Source organism: Plectrocnemia conspersa, unplaced genomic scaffold, assembly GCF_051122295.1.
Source record: "Plectrocnemia conspersa isolate PC_06_02 unplaced genomic scaffold, ASM5112229v1 ptg000009l, whole genome shotgun sequence".
In the NCBI taxonomy this organism is placed as follows: Eukaryota; Metazoa; Arthropoda; class Insecta; order Trichoptera; family Polycentropodidae; genus Plectrocnemia; species Plectrocnemia conspersa.
Genome location: NW_028277173.1, coordinates 1,998,870 through 2,022,124, shown reverse-complemented (window position 1 = coordinate 2,022,124; position 23,255 = coordinate 1,998,870). Strand labels below are relative to the sequence as shown.

The window sequence follows — 23,255 nt, the reverse complement described above, 5'->3', positions numbered from 1 at the left end:
ATATTTTTTCATAATTAATGAATTTGTGAGGACCAACGATTGACAATCACTATTTCAAGACAACGCAGACCCCTCGCCGAAGTGCGGATGTACCAATAAAGTATTTGGGTGCTACAACCCGCTTCCTCAGGTAGTGTGTAAGCCATGTTTGGCTCATTAGTAACCCTAGCACTGAACACGTTTGCTTCCCATCGTATGATGACGCGGTGGACGACCGCGGTCGATTTCCTGGTCCGGAGTTACTGATGGTTTTTTTTCGAGCTTCAACCTATCCTCTATTTCTGGATCCAGAATTTTATGATGAGCTATTTGGCAACGTGAGGTGACGGGTGAAAATTAGACACAGATTGTGCCGCTGCAGTAGTATTTTTATTGAATATTTGATGAAATTTTATAGGGACATGTTACTATTTATATGTGTGAGTGGACGGTGCACGAACCCACCGATGCTGCCACGAGAAGTGTGTCCGTTACGCCAGTGTTACCCGAGTGCCGCTAAGTTTCGGCCAAAACAAAATCAAAATGAAAATATCTATAAATAAATAAGCCCCTTACAGTTATAACTGGCCGGCCGGCAAGAGAACTCATCAGCTGAACCTGTTCACCTTCATGGACAGCTAACATGGACAGCTGATAAATACCACCCACCGACTTAAGAGTGAAATCTTGAGCTGCACCACCTTCGAGTTGAGAAGATAATACTTCCACGCCAACGGACGATGCTGGCTCGGGGATCATTGGTTCTTCCGACCCGGCCCTTTAAGAACACTGCCTTTCCTTGGTGTCGATGCTTGCGAGAAGACATCGAAAAATCGTCGTCCAACCTCAACGACTCCTTTCACGTCCACCTAATCAAATCCGTCGCGAGAAAAGACGACCAGCTTCAATCGGTTTCGCGATAGGTCATCACTTTTAAGTACACATATTTGGTTTCTTACAGTATTGGTACAAAATACGTCAAAATTTCGATAAATAAACAAAATTCTATGATATCCTTAAATTTGTGTGTTTTTTTAAATTTTGGAAATTTAAGTTGGATCACCCGTTATAATAAGGTGACTAGATTTTTAAAATATCAAAGGAGGGCACTAAAAAATGGTCGTTATTAATTTTTTTGTTTATTCAAGGGTCCTGCGAGAGCTAAAAAAAAGTCACTTCATTTTTCTTGTTAGAAGAGGACAAATAAGACAAAGGAGAACGTCTGGTCACCTTACCATAATATTATATAAATAGCTATTTTTTAATCAGAGCAATATTTTAAACACTTTATTAACTTATTTACAATTGTATTTGTGATTGAGTATATAATTGTGCAAGCAGTAACTGTCGACGATTTCGGTTACAAAGCAGTGGAACGTCACTAGGCAGACGTGCCTTCCCACGTCAGCCGGTTGTTTTGTCGTGTCGTTGTATCGAAATGTCGAGCGGAGAAGAAAGTCAACTCAAGGCTGGCCATCCTCCTGCCGGTATTATATATTTTTTAACAACCGCGACTAATCGAAAGACCCTCGCTCGTCGTTACGGACAATTAAAACTAAATGCAAATGTCAATGCGCATTTGCATGTAAATCGACATGTTTTTTTTATAAGTTTCTTCTAGACTGTTTTACCTTTTCAACTTATAATGGTCCATTAATTATCCATGGTGCCTCAATTAGTTTACGATTGTCAAAATAAACAAATTATTCTATTTATTTATCGAAGAATGTTGCGTTGCACAATAGTTTGTAACATCAACAGTTATTACCAATTATGTAATTATAAAAAAATTAACTCATTCAATGATCATGATGACAAAACCGGTTACTCCAATACATCTCAATGGTCGAGAGCAAAAATAACAATAAAATTTAAAAAATCGGACCAACTCCTCATAGCTGACATTGAACAGATCAACGTACAGTACGTACTAGTTGGTTAATTAATGCTATTGACGAGCTACCAACTGTGGGTGGCTTCATCAAAGCCAACATGAAAAGTTGCCTTGAGAGCGATGCTCGTAAATATTCCAAAACCCAAAGCTAAAAATTATAATATAGAAGGATTGCCCTCAACATTCAGTAATTTGAAGAAATGCTTGACAACATATAACTTTCTACTAGAAATCCAAAACAAAAAAAATAGGAAAAGATAATAGCCAAACTCACTCATATAAAGGAATCGGGGAGTCAAATTTATTCTAAAAAAATATTTATTTATTGAATAAGAATGTGTTCAATCTGCCTCGTAACAAAACAAGCTATACAATTCCTGCAAGAACCTCTTGTTGTATTTATGGGGTGTTCACTGTTCTGACTGACGCTCACTCGCTACCGCCTGTTCACACAGGAACAATTTAGGGGCATTTGCCCCCCTTAAATTTGTCATTTAATGAAATCGAAATATTAAATTACACTACCACTGACCACTCAAAGAAAATCTGAAAATGTCATTTAAGTGAAATCATATTAGAATACATTTTCACCGGTAGATATATATTTTTACCACTGAAAATATAATTTATCTAGCAGGTGCTAGTATAATTATCTGATTTCAATTACATACTTGTCATTATTTATTTACATGTAATGTACAAATGTTACAGTAAATGTATATTTTTCAGTGAAATTATATTTTCACTAATGAAGTCCGAATACATTCTTAGATATATATTTCTACTAGCGAAAATACAGCTTAACTTATAAGCGCTAGTGAAATTATATGCTGCTCTAAAATGTCTATGAAACTCAATTTGCCACTTGCGAAACCATAAAAAAACCTAACCTACATGAATTAACCAAAACCAACATGCCCTAATATAAGTTCTAAAACTAATTATGGTTTTAAAATTTTCATTAGGTCCAAATTAGTCTAAAATACAAACTAATAAATGGAATAAAGAACAGGCATCACATCTCACATATTGCTCCATAGTTAGTCTGCACTATATTTTAAAAATATTATAGCTATCCTTACCGATACTATTACAGACTTCTAATATGAGAGTATTGGTTGAAGTATATTCAAATCGAATTTTGGTCAATAAGCGAAAGCAATAAAATCGTGACGGAGCCGTCGCAGTGGGAGCGCTCAGTAACAAGCGTTCCCATTGCGACGGCACGATTTTATTGCTTTTACATGGATTTTTGACTTCCGAGAAGTGATAATTAATTTTTGCGCTCTCCTATTGGTCAAAATTAAATTTAGATATGCTTCATTTGATTCTCACTTATTATAAGTCGTAATATTGTTATAAAAAGTCTTAACGTAAACGCTAGATAATCAAGCGTTTCCACTGCTATTGCTTTTGACATGTATTCTAAACTGGGATCCCTTGAATTTGGCTACAAAAATGCATGTTATTTAATGAAATATTATGAATCTCAATGAAATGTAAATATTAAAGAAAACAGTCACTGACTGACCAACTTTTGCCGTTCTTGCGTTCCCACCTAACATGTGGAAATTTTAAAACGGTTGATGCAAAACAATATTTTACTTCATAAAAACAGGTTAGGTGCGAAAGAGCGGAAGCGAGTGAGCTTCGGTCAGAACAGTGAACACCCCATAAATAACTATGCAACGAATCTTGTTAAAAAAATGTAATTTATTAGTGTATTTAAATAAATAAATATTTTTTAGAATAAATTTGACCCCCTGATCATGAAAATAGCGAGAAATCTTATCTGGATTTTTTCAATCATGATCGAATGTTTGATTTTGCAGGGGTTTTGTAAAAAAACCCCTGCGAAGGTTTTGATTTGTAAAAAAAAACAGTTTTTTTACAAATCAAAAACTGGTTTTAACCGCTTATGAAAAATTAGGATATTTGATATGTTTTAAATTTTTACTTTAAGAAATAAATATGAAAGCATTTGCTTAAAATTATGCAAATAAAATCTAATTAATATTGTAGAAAATTTTCACTTCCTCTCAAATGTAATTCCGAGATCTTTAGTGGAAATCCTTTGACGGTTTATTTTCATTTATATAATCAGAAAAAGCCACTTGCAATAAAGATCCGGATAGCTTTCCAATGCTGAAAGATAAAAACAGATATTGGCAGTCCAAATCTACAAGGAATCTAAATCGGACAATAAAGACGAGTCAGAAATAGTTCAGACGCTTTTAAGCATAAGTTAATAGCATACAACAAAAAGCTAATTTCTAATTGACATATCTGTTGTTTATAAATAATATATAATAATATAATAATGCAGAACTAAATGGTGTGAAATACTCCTTTGACAGATAGCCACCGTGACTCACATAACAACGGCAATCTTTTAAATAACTACAGAATAACCAAATCTCGGCAGGTTGGAATCCTGCAAAATTATATAGTTTCATGATTTTTTTCATGTCTTTATTTTGAGAATATTAACGCCCAACTCAACAACAAAAAAACGAGCTAACATTAAACCTGAACCACCTATGTATGAGTATGTATTAAGAACATATACAAAACACTGTTAATACAATTTCTTCGATTGGCGAAAATCATTGCTTCCCTGGTGTTTTTTGCAGTTTAAAAATAGATATAACTTGATCTTGAGCCACAAAAAAATTTGACATTCCCAACTTGCTACTTAAAATGTTTTGGATACATTCATATGATACGCCCACAGCCTTTACTACTTCTCAAAACTTTGATTCGCTCATCTGCTTTAACCATATTATGAATCAAATCGACATTTTCTTCCATGATGGCAATTACAGGCCTTTCATTTCCAAATGCTTTGCCTCTCATGTTTAAATTCAGCTACACTTTTTGATAATTGTGTATATAGAACAAGATATTTCCAAAATGTTTACCTGCTCTTCATAAATTTACTTTAGTGCTAAGCTTTTTTTGTGTTGAAATAAACGTCAACAGAAAAATTTTCAGAGAAACTAATAACAGTTTACATAACCTCACAAAAATAATTGTGTCTTGTGGTGCTTTATTTGTGTCAGGCCGCAATGTTTTCAATCCTTCCTCGTATTTTAATGCATATGTGTTTAAAGTATTGAGAGATAATGCATTTAATATTTAGTTTTTTTGAAAATATTGTTTTCAAATTTTTACTGTTATTTTTCGAAATATAATGAAAATGTAAATTCAACAATAAAATACCTAGTTGAATTTATCCTTAATATTCTACATTTTAATTTTTGTTTTGACAAAATATTGAATTTTTATTTTAATGCAACACACAGGGCACTGTGCTCATGTTAGTGCTTTGCTTTTTGTCATCTTGTTTGATAGCACGTCTTTTAAAAATTTGAATAACCTTCTATTGCCAAATGGATATAAGTGAAGGTAGAACAAGATATTTCCAAAATGTTTACCAGCTCTTCTTAATTTTAGATTATAATAATAGATTTTAAAGTTGAATTTTATTTATGAAAATCGCAAAAAACGCTCAATAATAATAATTATATATTTTGTTGTTGATACAGTAATTTATATTTTTAACTAGTATAAATATAATTTCACTAACTCAGCCAGTTAAAATGTATCAAACAATCGCTTTACAATTTCACTGCTCAGTATCAGTAAAACTATATTTGTTCATAAAGATGATCCAGTACAGTCACATCGTTCGACAAAATTCTATAATATTTAAAATTGTGTTTGGTTATTTATGTTAAATTTAGGTTTTAATTTTTGCAACTTTCAAATTAATCTTCAATGACAGTTTAGAACAGCATATACTTTCGCTAGTATAATACATATCTACCAGTGAAAATGTATTCAGATATAATTTCACTGAAACATCATTGAAAATATAACTTTACTGGTAATATTCATTCACTGTAACATATAGCTGATTTTACAGCTGCATGCATTTCAACTGGATTTTTTACCACAAAGATGCGAATATTTGTATGTTAAATCTTGAACTATTTTGTGTAATTTTTTTTTTAATTATTTAATTGTAGAAGTTTAAGCTTACATATAATTTAATTTATTGAATCTGTAGCAAAAACAAACTTCTGAAAGAGACTACTATAGACATCCATAAAAACAAAAATTATAATTTTATAAAAAAATAAGCTTTTTGTATATTTTCTGTTACAAAAAAATCCTTTTTTTACTTAAAATAATTATAATTCCTAGCTCTAAATGAGTCAGTGGCGTAGCTAGAGTATGTGCCGCCCAGGGCGATCCTTGAAATTGCCGCCGCCCCCCCCCCCCATATAATTTTTGCATGGTCATAAAATCAGCATTTCTTAAAATAATAAATTGGTTATTATTAAGCTCTTGTTATTCGTGGATTTATATATGTTTTAGTGTATTCAGGGTTAAGAACCACACTAGACGATCCCATCGCGAATATGCCGCCCCCAAGCAAGTGCCGCCCGGGGCGGCCCGCCCCCTCCGCCCCCCCATAGCTACGCCACTGAAATGAGTATCTGTTATAAAGATGCAATCAAAACTAGTTTTTCTAGTATTTTGTCAGAGCAAGATATCGAAAATATATATATATTTTTTGACAGTTTAATGCACTTATTTTTTTCCTTAAGAAATCTTTCCTGCTCTTGATGTATTTGTATTTTGCTTGTTTAATAATGTATTTTTATATTGTCTCATTGCAGTAAAGGCAGGAGGGATGCGCATCACGCAGCACAAGGAGGGGCACACCCACAAAGGCAACAAAGAACCGGTAATCGGAGACGTCACTGGTCTCTCCGGCCCGTCTAACATTCCGACCAATCCAACTTTGGTGAGCGGAGCGCCGGCCAAATCGGCCAACGAATTCGTTCTGGAGGCCGCTCAGGTAGCTCACACTCCGAAGCCGCCTGCGATCCACGCCCAGAAACCGCAGGGCAACATCCACCAGCCCCGAAAGTAATCCGTCCAACGCGTACAAAACGGCAGCGTCATATTTCTGCAAATTATCAACGTTTTATAGAAGATAACCTTTGACGGGTGCATCGATTATATTTTATCAATTTTTTTTTCTGCTACTCAAATGCGATAACGTTATGTTTGATCGTTAATAGTATATGTATCGAGAAAATTATATTAAACGTTAATTAAATATGGTGAAACTCTCAGTTTTCAGCTCTGATCATTTTCAAATTATATCAATTACATTATTAGCTTTTGTTCAATAGAGTTTTACCGTATCAACTAGTATGTATCGTAAAATGTTTGTGATAATGAGGACGCATGCTTTCGTTTTTAATTACTCGGTATCGTTGAGTTGAAAAAGACTGTGCAATATATTTTATATACAAGATGTGTATTTTAATTTTCGTGAGAATTCCTATGGTTGTTTTATGATTGCCGAGTCGAAACTATTTCACTGGATGTATTTTTTGTGAATAAAGTTTATATAAAACGTCAAACTCCTGCTTTTGTTTATTGAAATAATTGTTTAAATTAAAAACAAAACCATATTCTTCACGTCCACTTTATTACTTAAAATATTTCATTTCAAAAATAATTGAAAATGAAATTAAGCTTAGCTAAGTTAATCTTTAACTAATGAATCGTAGGTGGGGTTAAACATGAATATGATTTGTTCTAAATTTGTCTTCTCTCCTATTCTTCCAAACTTTCTCGGAGGATCATGGTCACATCATTAATGAATATCTTTCGCACTTATGACATGAACCCGCTCGACAAATTCGCCTCAACACAAACGAGGAACTAGAATGTCTGGATTTTCATACTGGCCTTAAAAAACTTCCTCAATCAATACTGGCGAATTTATCTGTAAAAGTATATATTTGTGTGCTATACTGTGTAATCAAACAGCTCTTCCAGCGTCTTATCAGTCTGCAAAAGTCACCATTCGGCCATCGTTAAATGATCAAAAAATTTAAATATTTTTAGGGGTGATTGACCTCGTGGCCAATGAGACTCAACGTGGAATCTAGTAAGACTTTATTTCAATATGTATATGTGTACGACGGACAATTATCGGTGAGACGTTTCCTCCAAGTGATGGTGAAGCTGACGCAGGTGATGATGTGATTGTCTGCAGCGAGTGTCAGGGGGAAGTTCCAGGTCGTCTTCGCGTCTGTCGGTGGGGTCGCGTCTGCTGGTGATTCTGACTGCCTGTCTCCATTGTTAATGAATGATCGTTTTTGGTGAGTCATTAACGCGGGTTTAGGGTTTGAGACAATGACCCTTTCAAAGATGGTCATCTGAGTGGTCACTACAGATTTTTAAAAGTTAAACTGAGGACCCTACATACTTCCCAATTAGATAATGGTGCTTTACGACAAGAATGTCATTGAGGGGGGGGGGGGGTGTACTTTGTGACCTACAGATTTAGAAAAACTGGTTATATACAGAGAGATATATTTCCTTTCGCTCGCTCGCGTGTTAAGTTACGCCCACTTCGTGACTTAACACACAAGCGAGCGAAAGGGAATATATCTCACCGTACGCACCTGCTTGACACATTTGACAATGTATTTATGCTAAAAATCACAAGGAAGCTACATATTAAATTTCAATAAAATATCTTAATTGATTCGCACTATAAGGAATTTACTAAAAAAGATAATTGTTTGCCATTTTTAGTAAGTCGTTGTAAATCATTGGAAAAATAGGTTTTTTTATCAGGTATAACATGGGATAAATAAATAAATCAAAATATTGCTAAATTTAATAGTTTTCTCTATTTCATCATTAAAAATAAGCTTTCACAAAGATGACACCTTATTAACAATTTAATTCACACATTACAGTTCATTTCATCAATAGAATAAATAAATAAATTATACATCCATATATTTTTTTATAATTTTTATTCAATGAGACTCGATGCCACCGCGATCCGGCGACCGACTTGAAAAAACACAACGGAATGCTGATGCGCGCGAAACGGAACAAAGCGAACGACGCAGATCGGCGTCAGTCTTAAACGGAAGATCCGATCATCGGACCGATCGAAGAGCGAACGGTTTACTATACCTCTGCCGAAACAGCGACGGCTCCGAGTCTCGAGTTTACACATCGCAAAAACGGCCTTTCCGCTGACCGGCGATCGTTGAGACTGCCCGCCGGTCAGCCGAAAGGCCGCGATTTAAGATTCTAATTCACATAAGTAAAATTTAGAGGATAACAGGAAATATACATCGTTTATTAAAAAATTGTTAAACAGGTTTCACCCTATATGTATACACATATATAACAAAAATACTTAGAAATATACATATACATACGCATACGCAGTTTGATATTCACTTTTGCACGTACGAATACGAGTGTATGCATATGCACGTACATATATATATCCGTCCGTAAGCAGAAGTCAAACGAAAGCGATCCATTCGCACAATTTATAAACAATTAAAAGTCTACTCGGATGTTTGTAAACGATAATTAACTTTAAATAATTTCTTCATCTATTACACGTCTATTCTACACAATCTCTTACCAAATAAAAACACGAAACAAAAATAAAGAATTTGATCTGCAGATAAATATATGTATATATATATATGTATATATGTATATATATATATATATATATATATATATGAACTTTGAGACGAACGACCACATAAATTTATATCGCTGTACAAATTACATACACTACGAAACGCGGGGAAGAAGCTCAAACACCAAACCACATTTGTTAGAAATCGTCTGCCGCAAACTAAATACGCGTACATTATACGTTTAAATATAACGACCGACGGTTAAAAGAAAGTACGGAAGCGTCACAAGCGGCTTTGCATGGAATGCATTATAGCAAATACACAATCTGTCGTAGCGGGTTAAACCGAGCGTCGGTAAACTTCGGCGCGAACGGCTTCACTTGACTGCTGCCGACGTCTGCCAAATCAAAATTTACACAGTCCAACTTATTGCGGCTTTGAGCCTAGAATTATCGTTACATATTCGAGACCATACTTGTCGCCGGGCTACACGTTATACAAATATATATATAAACATTAAAAAATAACTGCAAAGTATACAAAAAAAAAAAAAAAAAAACATAAATTGTGCTATTTCTCCTGCTCTACAATAATACAATGCGTCCATCGCCGATTTGTGCGACTATCGTCCATCGTAAAATTAAAAACAATCAGATCTGTCGCTAAAAGAACGATACTACAAATTAGTAATTTAAAATAATATAAAAAAGAAAACATCAATGTAATAGTTATATGATAACACACAAAATTTAGCGAGTTAGAAATACAACAAACATCAAAAAATGTAAATAGGTTCCTAACTATATATATATATATGATCTATCGACTATTCTTATGTGACGATTTTGAATCACGATCATCAGATCTTGGATATACAAATCGAGACAACATAAACCGCAGATCGTGTACAATATTTTTGTGCGAAACAAAATAACGATTAATTGACGACGATATAAATCAAAAATTGAGTCAGAAACGGAAGTAATCCCTAATCGAAGAAAAATCAGAAGCTCTCTAAACATTAAAACTATACAATATATATAACTTTTCATTTTATAATGTTATCTCATCTACTATAAAAATCCATTATGAATTTACGATTAAAAAATCACCTACCCAAGATGTACACAAAAAACGAAACGTCGTTAGAACCCTCGCGATCAGATGCCGCCGCTGCTGATGCTCAAAAAACCTCGCAGACATTCACAAACTTAACTCTACACATATGTTTATGTCGTATCGCCTACGTGAATTTTCTGACGTGACGTAGAAAACAAACTTGGACGGGCGAGAGTTAGAAAAGCGCGACTTTCGGAACGGACACTTAGCGATTGTTCTATTTTAAAATAAATCAGACGGAAATCGATTCGACGTTCACTAACAAAGGGAAAGATTGTCATCTCGAAGATTAGCATGTCCGTATTGAATCGTCTCGAAAGTTTCTCTCTCTATTGGCGACGAAAACATAAGCAAAACAATGAGATAGGATAGGTTCATGCGCACAGTGGTCGATTTATCGATTTTACATCGGGAATTATGTATTAAAAAAACAATTAATACACAAAAAAAAAACATTTTATAACTATGTAGATTATATATGGATTGGTTTATTACTATTTTAAGTTTATATGTAATTTCTCATTACAATTTTTAGTTCATTTTCTATAAAAAAAATAAGCAATAATTATATACTTACATAAAGAAATACAACAAAAATAATGTTATTAGTCGCTTAATATTTATATAGCAGTAAAAATATAAAAATAATTCCAAGCTAGAATATTATTTAAGATTAGTTTTTGTTATATATCACATTTAATAGGAGATAGTTTAAGTTTTAAAAACTCAAAGGAGATGCAACTAGTTTTAAAAAATATAATTTTAGGTGTATGGAATTAAGCGTAATATTAAAAGAATAAATCCATAAAATGTAATGAGAACAGTTCAAAATTAATTCAACTAATGAACAAAAAATCACTTTCAAGTAAGATATCACATTTAAATAATATTTAAACTAATGTTTTAGTTTATAAATATAAAAAAGCACCTTTTTTCTTCGTTTCTTTTTTAAATTTTGAGACAAAATATTTTTAACTACTCAAAAACAGCAATAAAATTCAGGTCAAAATCGCCACTAATTCATGTCAAAGAAAAAGTAAAGTAAAATTTGAACTCAAGTAATCTAATAATGCCAATATTTGACATGTGCTATCAATGTAAATATCACTGGAATAAACAGTTAATTCCATACACTCAAGATTTAATGACAATCGTCAAACAAACAGTAAGGCTACATAAAAAAAAGTCACTGAATGTCTACATATTTACGTGAAGATATTGGCACTATATCTAAAATAATTTATCATGTAAATATTCGTATAAATAATTTTCCGCACAAACTCGTCAAATCGACCACTTTGCGACAGTTTAAGCTCGTCTTATATGGAAATATTGCTTATTATGAGGCGAATACAAGCAACATTGAAAAGCTTCAAAAACACTTTCAGGACGGCCCAATACGCGCACACAAACAATACATATATACACAGAATAGAACCGTCGGTAGCCGCTCGAAAGGCGGATAAAGTCGGGCGTCACCGTTGACGAGCTCTAGTGAGATTTTAAACCTAACCGCTCAACGTTCAACTAAAGTTATAAATGCGCCGAATTGACGATGTTCACGCCAAAGAGGATGCTTTTCGTGTACTATAGCTGCCAGGGAATATATATATACAAGAACGCCGTAACGCAAAATCATAAACAATACCAATAAATAAAACAACGAAACGGCCGCCTTTTTGGATTATTCATGCCGACCGAATACGCGCAATAATACCTTTAAAAATATACATAGCAGTTGCGTGACACAATAACAAATACATAATAACCACGATAAAAATTAAAATCATAACATTTTGCATATATATGTAATAAAACATACTAACAATGGTCGAAAATCGGGAAATAAAGAGGGTAACATCGATTGGTGTGCCGCGCGCGTAACACACGACCAAGTATATATTCTTTAGTTTCTAAAATATTCTTCTTAAGCTACAAAATTTATACAATATATAAATTCACAATAGTCGTTATATATATATATATACTTTAAATATATATTAATGTGTGCAAATCAAGTATCGGAGAAAACAAAACGTCAGAAGAGCGGAGTCTCCGCCGATGATCATGGATGAATATGACGATTACATAAATATACATGAAAGGATGTGACTGTTCGTATATATATAATATATATACGTATATATATACACGTATATATAATATATAAATTTTATATTGTGCCGATTCGTTCCGATGTCGTTGTCGTCGCCGCCGCCGGTTGTCGCCACGAAAACGTGGGTGACGGCGACGGCCGGCGCAAACCTCTCGCGAGTGCATCGTGACAGTGAAGAGTATAGAACAGTTACAACAACTCGTACTGACGCAGGTGCATCCTCTGTATTATGTCGCGACAATCGTTAAACACCCGCTTGATGTTCTCAGTGTCAACGGCGCATGTGAAATGCGGATAGCAGTAGTGTTTGCCATCTCCTGACGCTGTGCTGATACGCTGCAATGAAAAGTTTATTGTTATGATAAAAAATTATTACTAATTACTACATGTTATTATCTAATTATTAAATATAATATTGAACAATGAGTGAAAAAATATTATAATACAAAATAAAATGGTCACTTAAACTGTATTATAAACTTTAATTTTTTTAGGTATTTTTATAAATCTTCAGAAAAAGCTATTGTTTTTCGAAAAAATATTCAAATAGTTTTTAATTACATTTTTTTAATTGATTATAATGGACTATACTATACATAGTACATATTTAATTATTTTAGCCAAGTTTTACAATTTAAAAAATTACAACAAAAATTGCGGTTTTTTTATTGGAGTGTCTACTGCTGTAGTTATTTTTTATTTGTTTTATCAAAAATATTTAACCCTTTGGACGCGTTAATCAAAAATAAATATAATTTTTTTTTTTTTTTTAATTCAAATTTTACTTTGGTTCTGTGTTTAAATGTTCTGATTTTTTAATTTTTATTTATTTAAAATGATATTTTATGTTTATTTACAAAAATAAGTTTTTTCTTAAAAACATTTTTTTTTACTGATTTTTGCGTAAAGAGATAAAAAAATCAATTGAGCGACTGTAGTCGACTATCGTGTCCAAAGGGTTAAGTAGTTTTCAATTGCATTTTATAATTGTTTATTATAGACTATAAGATATGGTACATATCTCATTAATTTGAGTTGAGTTTTAAGATTCTAAAATTAAAAATTCCAACAAAAAGTTTTTTTTACAAAATATTTTATTATCGTAGTGTCTACTGATGTAGTTATTTTTGATTTGCATATAATTTTGTTGCCAATGGTGACTTTAAATAATATTTTCTATAATGACTTTTATGAAATTTTAGCTTTTATAATATTTTTGCCACAAAAATCCTCCATGTAAATTTTAATTTTGAAAATTATGAAATTTTTATAATATTTTTTTTATTATTGTAGTTATGCATATTTTTCTGCGAAATCATATTTGATTGTTTTTAATTTTCGTTTATAAAATTTTTTATAGCTAAGTTGGAGTATTATTATTATATTTATCTTATTTTTAAATAAGTAAAATTATTTTTATATTCATTATAATTTTCTTGACATATATTTATTATATTATTATTCATTCGACGGATACTGACGGATTTAATAAAATTACAAACTCTACATAATAAAAAAAAAGCAAATAAACAATTTGACAAAACAAAAAAATAGAGAATAACGATCAATACAATGTATTGCGAGATAATCGATGTGTATTTTACAGTGAATAATTAAGTTACATTTTAACTAGTAAAAATATATTTTCACTGGTATTTCAGAGAAATCATATTAGAATACATTTTCACCGGTAGATTTAAATTTCTTTAACTAACAGTTCTGGATTCATTATACGCCACTAGCGAGTTTCGTTTTAAAAAATTAATATTAGAGCGACACACCACCTGTTAAGGCCAAAATGATCTGTACGTACATGGACCGGATCATCCCCGCAATGAATAAATACAATTTCTCTGATATTGACTAGTGAAATTATAAATAAAGTTAATGTTACCAGACATTATTTTTTTTAATTAAAACTATGCAAAAATAAATTGTTCGTGTAATAATAATGTTTGTAATTATTTAAATTACATAAGTGTAGAAATTACAAAAATATGAAAAATAATATCTGGTCAAATTATTTTGTCACACCCTTATATATCTACCAGTGAAAATGTATTCAGATAAGATTTCATTCATATACCAGTGCAAATATATTTATACTAATTATTATATTATAAGTCTTATTAGTGTATATTTTTATTTTCTATTGTATATTTTTTATATACGTTTATATACTTAAAGTTGATTGATGTAAAGATTAGCTATTAAGCTAAATAAATTAATAAATAAATAAGTAAAAATATAACTTCACTAAAAAATACATATTCACTGTAACATGTATATTACATTATCAACTATATTATTACTTTAAGAAACAATTAAATTATAAAGATGTTAATCGTATTTAAAAAATATCTGAAAGCAATGTTTTTGTATTTGTAGCATATGAAAAAAATTTAGTTTAAAGAACATAAACATTCAACTTACGAGAAATTCGTCTCGGATGAAATATTTGGCACGCGCCACGTCCGGGTGTTCGCGCGAGTCGGGACAAGCGTCTGGCGGCGTAGTGTAACGAGAAAATTCCGCAAAATATTCTTCCAAACGGGACTTTCCCGCTAATACTTTCTCGGCTAGTAAATCTTGTTTGTTCAAAAATAGAATCACAGATATCGTACGCAACCACCTGAAAAACGAAACGAAAAAGTCAACGGACGCCCCACTAGATCACAATCTAGTCGCTAATCGACTGAAAATAAAATGTCTGATTAGGAACCTATTATTCCAAATACTTTTGAAGAGTTCTAAAGATTCTCGTAAGCGATTTTGAGTAGGGTCTTCCCGAAGCACCATATTGTACGAAGAGCACGCCGTCACGAATATTATGGCCGTGACGTCGTTGAAGCACTGTATCCACTTGCGACGCTCGTCCCTCTGTCCTCCGACGTCGAACATGCTGCAAGACAGATAACAAAGTTATTTTTTAATTCGCAACGACAAAATATAATAAGAGCGCTTACTGAAAGTTGACTTTGTCTACGACAAATTGAGTTTCAAATATTCCCGACGTGAGAACTCGGCACCGGAGGATATCCTGCTCGGTGGGGGTATAGTTTGGTTGTTTTATCACATGAACTTGGTCGAGGAAACTGAAACGAAATCCAAATTTAAAGCATAATATAATCAGGGTACAGTAAAAACAACGGCTATAACGACTTTATGCATTATTAATAATATATTTGATTAATATTACAATCAATTGTTCATCACACAACTTCTCAAACTAAATACGGTTTCATCGTACCTGATATATGTTTCAAACTACGCTTTCCGTTATAGACAATTAAAACATTCACAACCTTTTCATATATATTTTAATGACATTATTTACATTGCCTTTCCTCTTAAGCCATTTAAACGACGACGTTGATAGAAAGCAATACTCACTATTTTGCACAATCGATCAATTGATATTCGTTCGATCTATCGAACGTCGCACGGACGCCTCTATCTTTCCAGAGTGCCTCCGTGTGATCATAAAACTCGGGAGGATAATCAAAGTCGTGGCCCGAAGCCACATCTTGAATGTAATCTACACGAGCGCGATTCTCTTGAAGCTCCAGCGAAATAGGCGGAGACAAAGTACTCATGGCACCGGTGATGGTCTAAAAAAAAAAAGGTAAAATTAAAACTATCGCCAGAACGAGCGTCGATTTTTGACAATTTGCTCACGAGAATCGCGTCTCGGATGTTCTTCTTTATATCTTCTATTTTCTCCTTTCGCTCCTTCTCTGAGAAGCCGTTAACGTGGAGGATGCGCATCTGTTTGACGATGGTAGACTTGCCTGACTCACCGGCGCCCAAAAGTAGCAGGCGGTGAGTGGCTCTATAAAGCTGAGGAAGAAAAATCCAATTAGCAACTGCGGAAATGTCTCGTATCGGCTGAGCAATTCTAGAATACCTGTTTGTCCTTTTGCAATTGGCGGGTAATGGCATCGCTGCGGCGCTTTTGCGACTTGAGGTCGTCTTCGCCCGTTTCGCCTCCGCCTTTACCGCCGGGAGATCCGAAACAACCCATGGCTGACCACGCTGCCCACCTGAAAACGTTTCAGATTACAAATATTAGAATAAATTCAAAGAAGCTAATCTTTCATAAATGCATTGTTCCTGAATTATAAATAAAATCTAAAATCTACATATTTGAGCCTGAGAGGCTATAGGTAACACTGGACAACAAAATTTGCCACAAAGATATAATAGCTCAAACTTACAAGCTACTGCATTGTAAGATTCTCGCCAATTATATTTTTGAGAAATTATTTAGTATTTTAATACTCAAAAATAATTTTAAACTAATTTAAATTTGAATAAATAATTAGTGATCTAAAGAATTTTTTTTTTTACAAAGTTATTACTTTAATTTGGGTTAAGAAATATCAGTATTTTTAACACAGTTCATTATTGTATTTTTTCCATGCGATTTTGAATATATTATCTTTTTCAAGTAACTACAAGTTACATACTCAAACGTTCAGTTAACAACAGTAATATTTGAATGTAGTTTTTATACCATAATCTAATGGTTGAATCAGAGAAATTATATTAGGCAACAACGCAAATTTTACATTGCGTGATCTAAATCTGGATGATTGAGAGCACTGGGATCAAAAGGGTTGAAAAGTTCAACCAGTCAACATTTCTGCTGTCATTCAAGATGTTTATTGAACTGACACTAAAATCTACGCTATTAATTGCATACGGATGAATTGATAAATTAAATTAGCTGACTTAAAGTCAGTGGCGCTTATTTCTAATTTCGACTAGTTTTATAAATCTAGTGGTACAATTTTTTGGTTATTTTCTAATATCTATATAAAAATCTACAAGAATAAATGAATTGTTGCGAAATGTTTGGGCAACAAAGAATGAGAATTAGAGTAAGCAATAAATTATCAGAAGATGTCGAAATACAACTAGGAGTGAGACAAGGTTAAATTTTATCCCTGATGATTTTTAAAATTTATCCAGAAAAGATTTTTGACAAACATTGTTAATTACAATAAACGGAGTTTCACTCGATAATCTATGATATGCTGATTATACAGTCAAGAGGGACTGCAGACACTCTTTAATAAAATAACAGAAGCGCGTAAAAATATAACCTAAAATTAAATTAAGCATATGCAAAAACAAAACAGAATACAAACTATTTGCCGTATCATTCGAGGCAAGATACAAGAACCTTTAGCAGTAGTTTGAAAAGAGCATTACTTTATTATTTAGGACAATAGAGATGAATTAGCACTTAATTTTGTTATAAGAGTTCTATTGATTGTCTAAAAGCAGTGCCATTCTTACTGTAGATTCGTTCAAAGCAAAAACAAAACCCAAAAAAGCAGAACTTTTACTCTTCTAAAAACAATTTTTAAACAAAGGAGCAACAAGTAAAACTTTTTATAATTTTTATTTTTTGAGCATAAGCCCATGTTTTCACGCATGAAACATACATGCATCATTTTCATATATACTCTATTCGCGTTAACACAGTCAGTTCGAAAGAGATGGAATATTTGGGTTTAAATTTAAGATATATTTGGAGATTTTTTTTTTTCGTGGTTAACTAGGTTCACAATTTAGTTATAAAAATCGATATTCTTGTGTATTTATCAATTAGGTTATCGACAAAAAAAATATAATCTGCTATAACCAATCATAAATTCAAATACTTTTTTAAAACAAGATTGAAAAATGTGCAATAAATTGGGTATAACCATTATTGACTAAAGAAATGCATCTAACACGCATGAAGTAGGGCAATCGACATAAAAGATAAGACTGTTTTGGATTGAGGAAGAGTGACACTTCCTGATAAGACTAATATAAATTTGTAGTGAACTAAGTTTATCATTAAGGTGGCGAACGAAACAGTGAAAATGTCTAGAGGCAACTGTACGAAATCCAGAGAATCAGATGGATCATAGGGGGTGCCTCTTATATTTCAGAATGGAAGATATCCACTTCGACGGAACAGTGAAGGTGGTGGATTATAAAATGTGAGCTTAAAATGTTTCTATACAGTAATAGTTTTTAATCAATTTTAAAAATAGAAAAGAAATAAAAAATTTAGAATATAAAGAAAAATGTAGATATTTTTTTTTGGACTGGCCCTGAAATAGACTTAAATCAAACCGATTTAATGCTTTAGTATCATAATTTAGGAAAAAATCGATAGCACAACTAAACGAGCAAACAAAAACTTATAGAAGTGATCGAATTAAACCACAAACTCGTAGTTTTGTAGTATTGAAGGCTAAAGAGTGCAACAAAATAATGTGATTTTAACCCTTAGAAGTCCAGAGGCATGTATGTCATGCCCAAAATAATTGATATTTTCTGAAACTTTTATGAATGACTTGATGATAAAATTTCCAATAGTTTATTTCGTTATACTTCAATCAAAATATTATGGTAAAAAGAATGATAACTCCTAACCATTTTACTTTGAATTGTCAAATTACTAAAAATTCGTCGTAAAATCTGTCATTGATGGATTTTTGAAATGAAATGATTTTTAACCTAGTCTGTAGAGACCGTTCGTTGATTGTTTCGCGAACTTCATACGTTATATTTAAATTAATGTACATATTTTTAAATAGAGAAAGTTATGCAATCGATAATAGTAATGATGAGGAGTTATACTTCCATATTGAAAATGTGGCTGACAATGATAATTTTTTTGATGAAAAACATTTACTTTATTGGAAATCTACAATAATCAAGAAAATCAAATACTTGAAAAACTGGAAATACGTGACAAGTATAGAAATAAAAGGACTGATTATTCTAAATAGCATAAAAGATTATTTTTAAAATCATTTTTTTAAAGCCTTTACTTTTAACAAATAATCCTACTCCAAACCAAAATTCAATTATAAAAGTAGAATATGTTTCCTTACATACAATCCTCAAAATTCAAAAACCACATAAATGGGGAATACATGAGTTTATTTTTGGTGATTCGCTAAGTGGATATATTTATTATGTTGTGCCCTATTATGGGTCTATAACGTCGCAAGGATTAAATAAGTAAGATGTTCCATTTACTTCGGAAATTGTCCTACATTTATATGATCGATTTTTACACTACATTCCTTACGCTGAAAGATATCATATGTATACTGACCGATTCCTTGCTGATAATTTACTTTCACAAAAATGTTATTTAACTAGTACTATTGTCTAGCAGGAGAGGCCTTCCAGACAATAAAAAAAATACACAAGGGAGAAGTTGTAACCTATAGACCAGTGGTTCTTAACCGGTGCACTAGTGCACCACAAGCTTATTGCAAGTGCACCGCGAAAATATGGTAAAAACGAAAAAATCCGCAAAATAGTAAAAACCAAAAAAGTCATAGGCGAAATTATGAAAGGCGACGAAAGAATTAATGTGATTTCGATTTAGCCGAATGGAACCTCTTAATTCTGGTGCACCGTCACTTTTTCCCATGATCAAAAGTGCACCGTGACTTCGAAAAGGTTAAGAACCACTGCTATAGACCAACAAATATTATGAGTTTGTATGAAAGGACAAAAAAATTGTCACAATGTGAAATTCATGTTATTTATCAAATAAAATTTGTCAATAAAACAAATCATTACAGCTGTTTTTTGGTGAGATTGACATTAGTATAGTATATTCCTATATTTTGTATAAACCTGTTAAAAATTATAAAAAGGAATTTTAGAAGTAAATTAGTGCAACAATTAGTTGGTAATTACCGAGAAGGCGTACGCGCTAATAAAGGAAGACCGTATATAGTCGATAGAGACCAACAGTTAAAGTGATACGTATAAACTGCCTTGTGTGCTCGGACCAAAAATCTGGTGGAAGAAAAACAAAAAACAGCTTTTGAAAACATTTGATCGCAAACCATATCTTCAAATGGAAGATTGCTTCGAAAAATATCATACAATGAACGTATTACTAAACCTCAAATATATAAATATTATACAAAAATGTCATTATAGTGTATATAAATAAATTTAATAAATAATCATACAAATAAAAAATGTGGCTAAAAACATTAGTGTTGTTTAATTGTCAAATATATTCTACTTTAATTCCAATTGCTTTATTTTTAAGTAAAAAATTATGTAATTATAGTCAATATAAGTGTATCATAGTAATGTAAATTACTAATATAATAGTAAAATACTTTTAAATTAAAATCAAATTAACATCTGTTATGTATACACATTATGTTATATACATATATGTTGACGTATTCTTAAATACAGATACATATATGTGTATATTGATTATTTATGATCAGAATTTTTGCTGTGCGCAATAATCACCGAACCGGTACAATTTTTTGTAATTAAATAAATTTTATCTGCAGTAGGTTTTATACATAAAAAAAATTTACTGCAAAGGGTTAAAATATATTTTTAAATTATTGCTGAAATTTTATTGTTTATTTCAATTTATTAGTGAAGCTTAAATATTTAGTTATATGCAAAATGTAAATCAATGACAAAAACTGATTTAAACCAAGACAATATCGACATCAACAATGTTTATTTATTTAAAATAAGACCACCGTGATCTAAATAGTCAAAAACAAAAATAATATAATAAAAAGTACAAAAATAATATAATAAAAAGTACAAAAATAATATTATAAAATGTCAGTGTATTAAGAAGATTGATTACTACTACCAAAAGTATGAAAATTTGTTTTGAGTATGTTTTGGAATACAACTTGGGTAATTTAAAGAAATCATAACCAAAAGCCGCTGAGATACCACCTCATAAAAATGCATCTCAAAAATCTTTTCTGGATTTTTTCCATCAGAAATATTTGACCTCACAGGTTATCGGGGGAGGGGGCAAATTTATATAAAAAAATGTTTATTAATTTTATTTATTTATATACATCACTGATTTGAGTAGATTTATTTTTTAGATTTATTAGAGTAGACCCCCCCAATAACACGGTAAATTGGGGACGTGCTATTTGGGTGCGTGTAGCTGGGGGACCAAAAAATACAGTATATATATAGTTTGCTACATGAATACATTGCGTTGGTCAGAACAGTGAACACCCCATGAATAATTCTGCAATGAATCTACTTGCAAAATATAATTTATAATTGTATATAAATAAATAAAATGCATAAACAAATACTTTTTAGAATAAATTTGAATCCCATAACAGGAAAGTAAAATAATTCTCATGTATCAAGATCATTACAGACGTGAATCATTGATTTATTATCAACGTTAAAAACATTCCTTATAACAAAGCCAAGCATCTTCCGAGATCTCTAGTGGAAGTATTTTTGGTGGAATCGTCTTAGTAATAAAAAAAGTTTACTTTACACTTTCCGATGCTGAAATATATACAGTTAGAAGAATCCAAATTGATCTGAAAAGACAAGTCATCGGCATATGACAAAAAATTGGCGTTTCTAATGACCATGAATATGTCGTTTGTGAATAATTAAAACCTTGTGGAACTCCAGAAGTGGTGAAATACTCATACATACTGACGGCAATCTCAGCAAAATGGCATGAAGAATCAAATCCATAAAGAGATTTAGTCACCATCATATATGATAAAAGGTTGTTTCACCCAACAGGTGTTTGTCATGATAAAGGTTTTACTTAGCATCATCGGTAAAAAATAGAAACGGTACGTGTTACATCAGGATGCTGAAGGTATCGAGTATATTAAAATACAACTTCGCAGGTGGGCTGGACGTAAATCGAGCTCAGATCGACTGCTCTGCTACTACGTCGGGCGGTCCCCCAGCAGTAGTAAAGTTTGGTATTGTAATGAGGTATTTGGAATTAACCAGATATGAAATATTTTTGTTGATTTTTTTTAATCGGCAGCACTGAAGCAGTGGAAAAAATGAGTGGAAAAAAATAATCGAACTGTGTTATTTGAGAATGGGGTGTATGTCGGGTTTGTTTCGCTCGTTATTTATATTGTTAAAGATGAATCTGAATGCGACCAGCAGGCGGGCTGCGGGTTGTCTTGCGTCTCCTGCGGCAGACTGGGAGTGTCGGCGGGCCCGGCCCCCGCCGCCGCCGCCGTCGCGCCCGCGCTGCTTCGTGCCACGCTGATGGCTCGCGCGCCCCCCTGTCAGAACATGCGCCCCTGCAGTCGGAAGGCGGCCGCCCCGTCGCTCACCCCGCTCACCCCTCTCTCTGCAACGGCGGTTCTATTATTAGCCGGCGGTCTATTAGCGTCGCATTAGACGCGAGGGGCGCCGTCGTCGGGCGGCGGCGCCCCCCTGGACCGAGGCGCCCCTCCGGCACTCACCTGGGCGCGGCTGGGCGCGGGGCCGCGCGGCGCTCCCATCCCCGCCGCTCGAGCACGCACACTGACACACGCACACACCGCACGGTCGCGACACGCGACGATCGCGCTGTCTGGCAACACTGTCCAATCTATACCGACAACGCGCAATACTCGACTAATACGACCGGGCCAATAACCGAGCAAAATAACCGATACGAAATTTAGCGAACGAGATATGTTCATAAAATGGGGAACAAGCGATTTATACATATACTTGCATTCCATAAGCAAATTTACTTATACTATATTATATCTAAAAGGCTTGCCGCCATTTCAAAGAACAAAACTTCGCGCCCCCTTACTTCCCGTTTTCAGTGACACATACGACACAAAGT

General features: G+C 32.9%; 2 protein-coding genes across 2 annotated transcripts; one reads left to right on the top strand and one right to left on the bottom strand.

Annotated features, from left to right (window-relative positions):
- The first annotated feature begins 1,393 nt into the window (after positions 1 to 1,393).
- On the top strand, positions 1,394 to 7,317 carry LOC148231528 (death-associated protein 1). Its single transcript, XM_088192894.1, has 2 exons — positions 1,394 to 1,466; positions 6,562 to 7,317. The coding sequence occupies exons 1-2, from the start codon at positions 1,418 to 1,420 to the stop codon at positions 6,816 to 6,818; spliced, it is 306 nt and encodes a 101-aa protein (XP_088049020.1). The 5' UTR covers positions 1,394 to 1,417; the 3' UTR covers positions 6,819 to 7,317.
- Positions 7,318 to 10,857: 3,540 nt separating this feature from the next.
- Positions 10,858 to 23,019, bottom strand: Galphas (G protein alpha s subunit). The gene is made up of 9 exons (XM_088192876.1): positions 22,882 to 23,019; positions 22,571 to 22,766; positions 16,509 to 16,644; positions 16,280 to 16,441; positions 15,995 to 16,212; positions 15,568 to 15,696; positions 15,324 to 15,503; positions 15,035 to 15,233; positions 10,858 to 12,937 (listed from the first exon to the last, which is right to left on the bottom strand). Exons 3-9 carry the CDS (start codon positions 16,623 to 16,625, stop codon positions 12,791 to 12,793), a joined length of 1,152 nt encoding a protein of 383 aa, XP_088049002.1. The 5' UTR covers positions 16,626 to 16,644; positions 22,571 to 22,766; positions 22,882 to 23,019; the 3' UTR covers positions 10,858 to 12,790.
- Between the last annotated feature and the right edge of the window lie 236 nt (positions 23,020 to 23,255).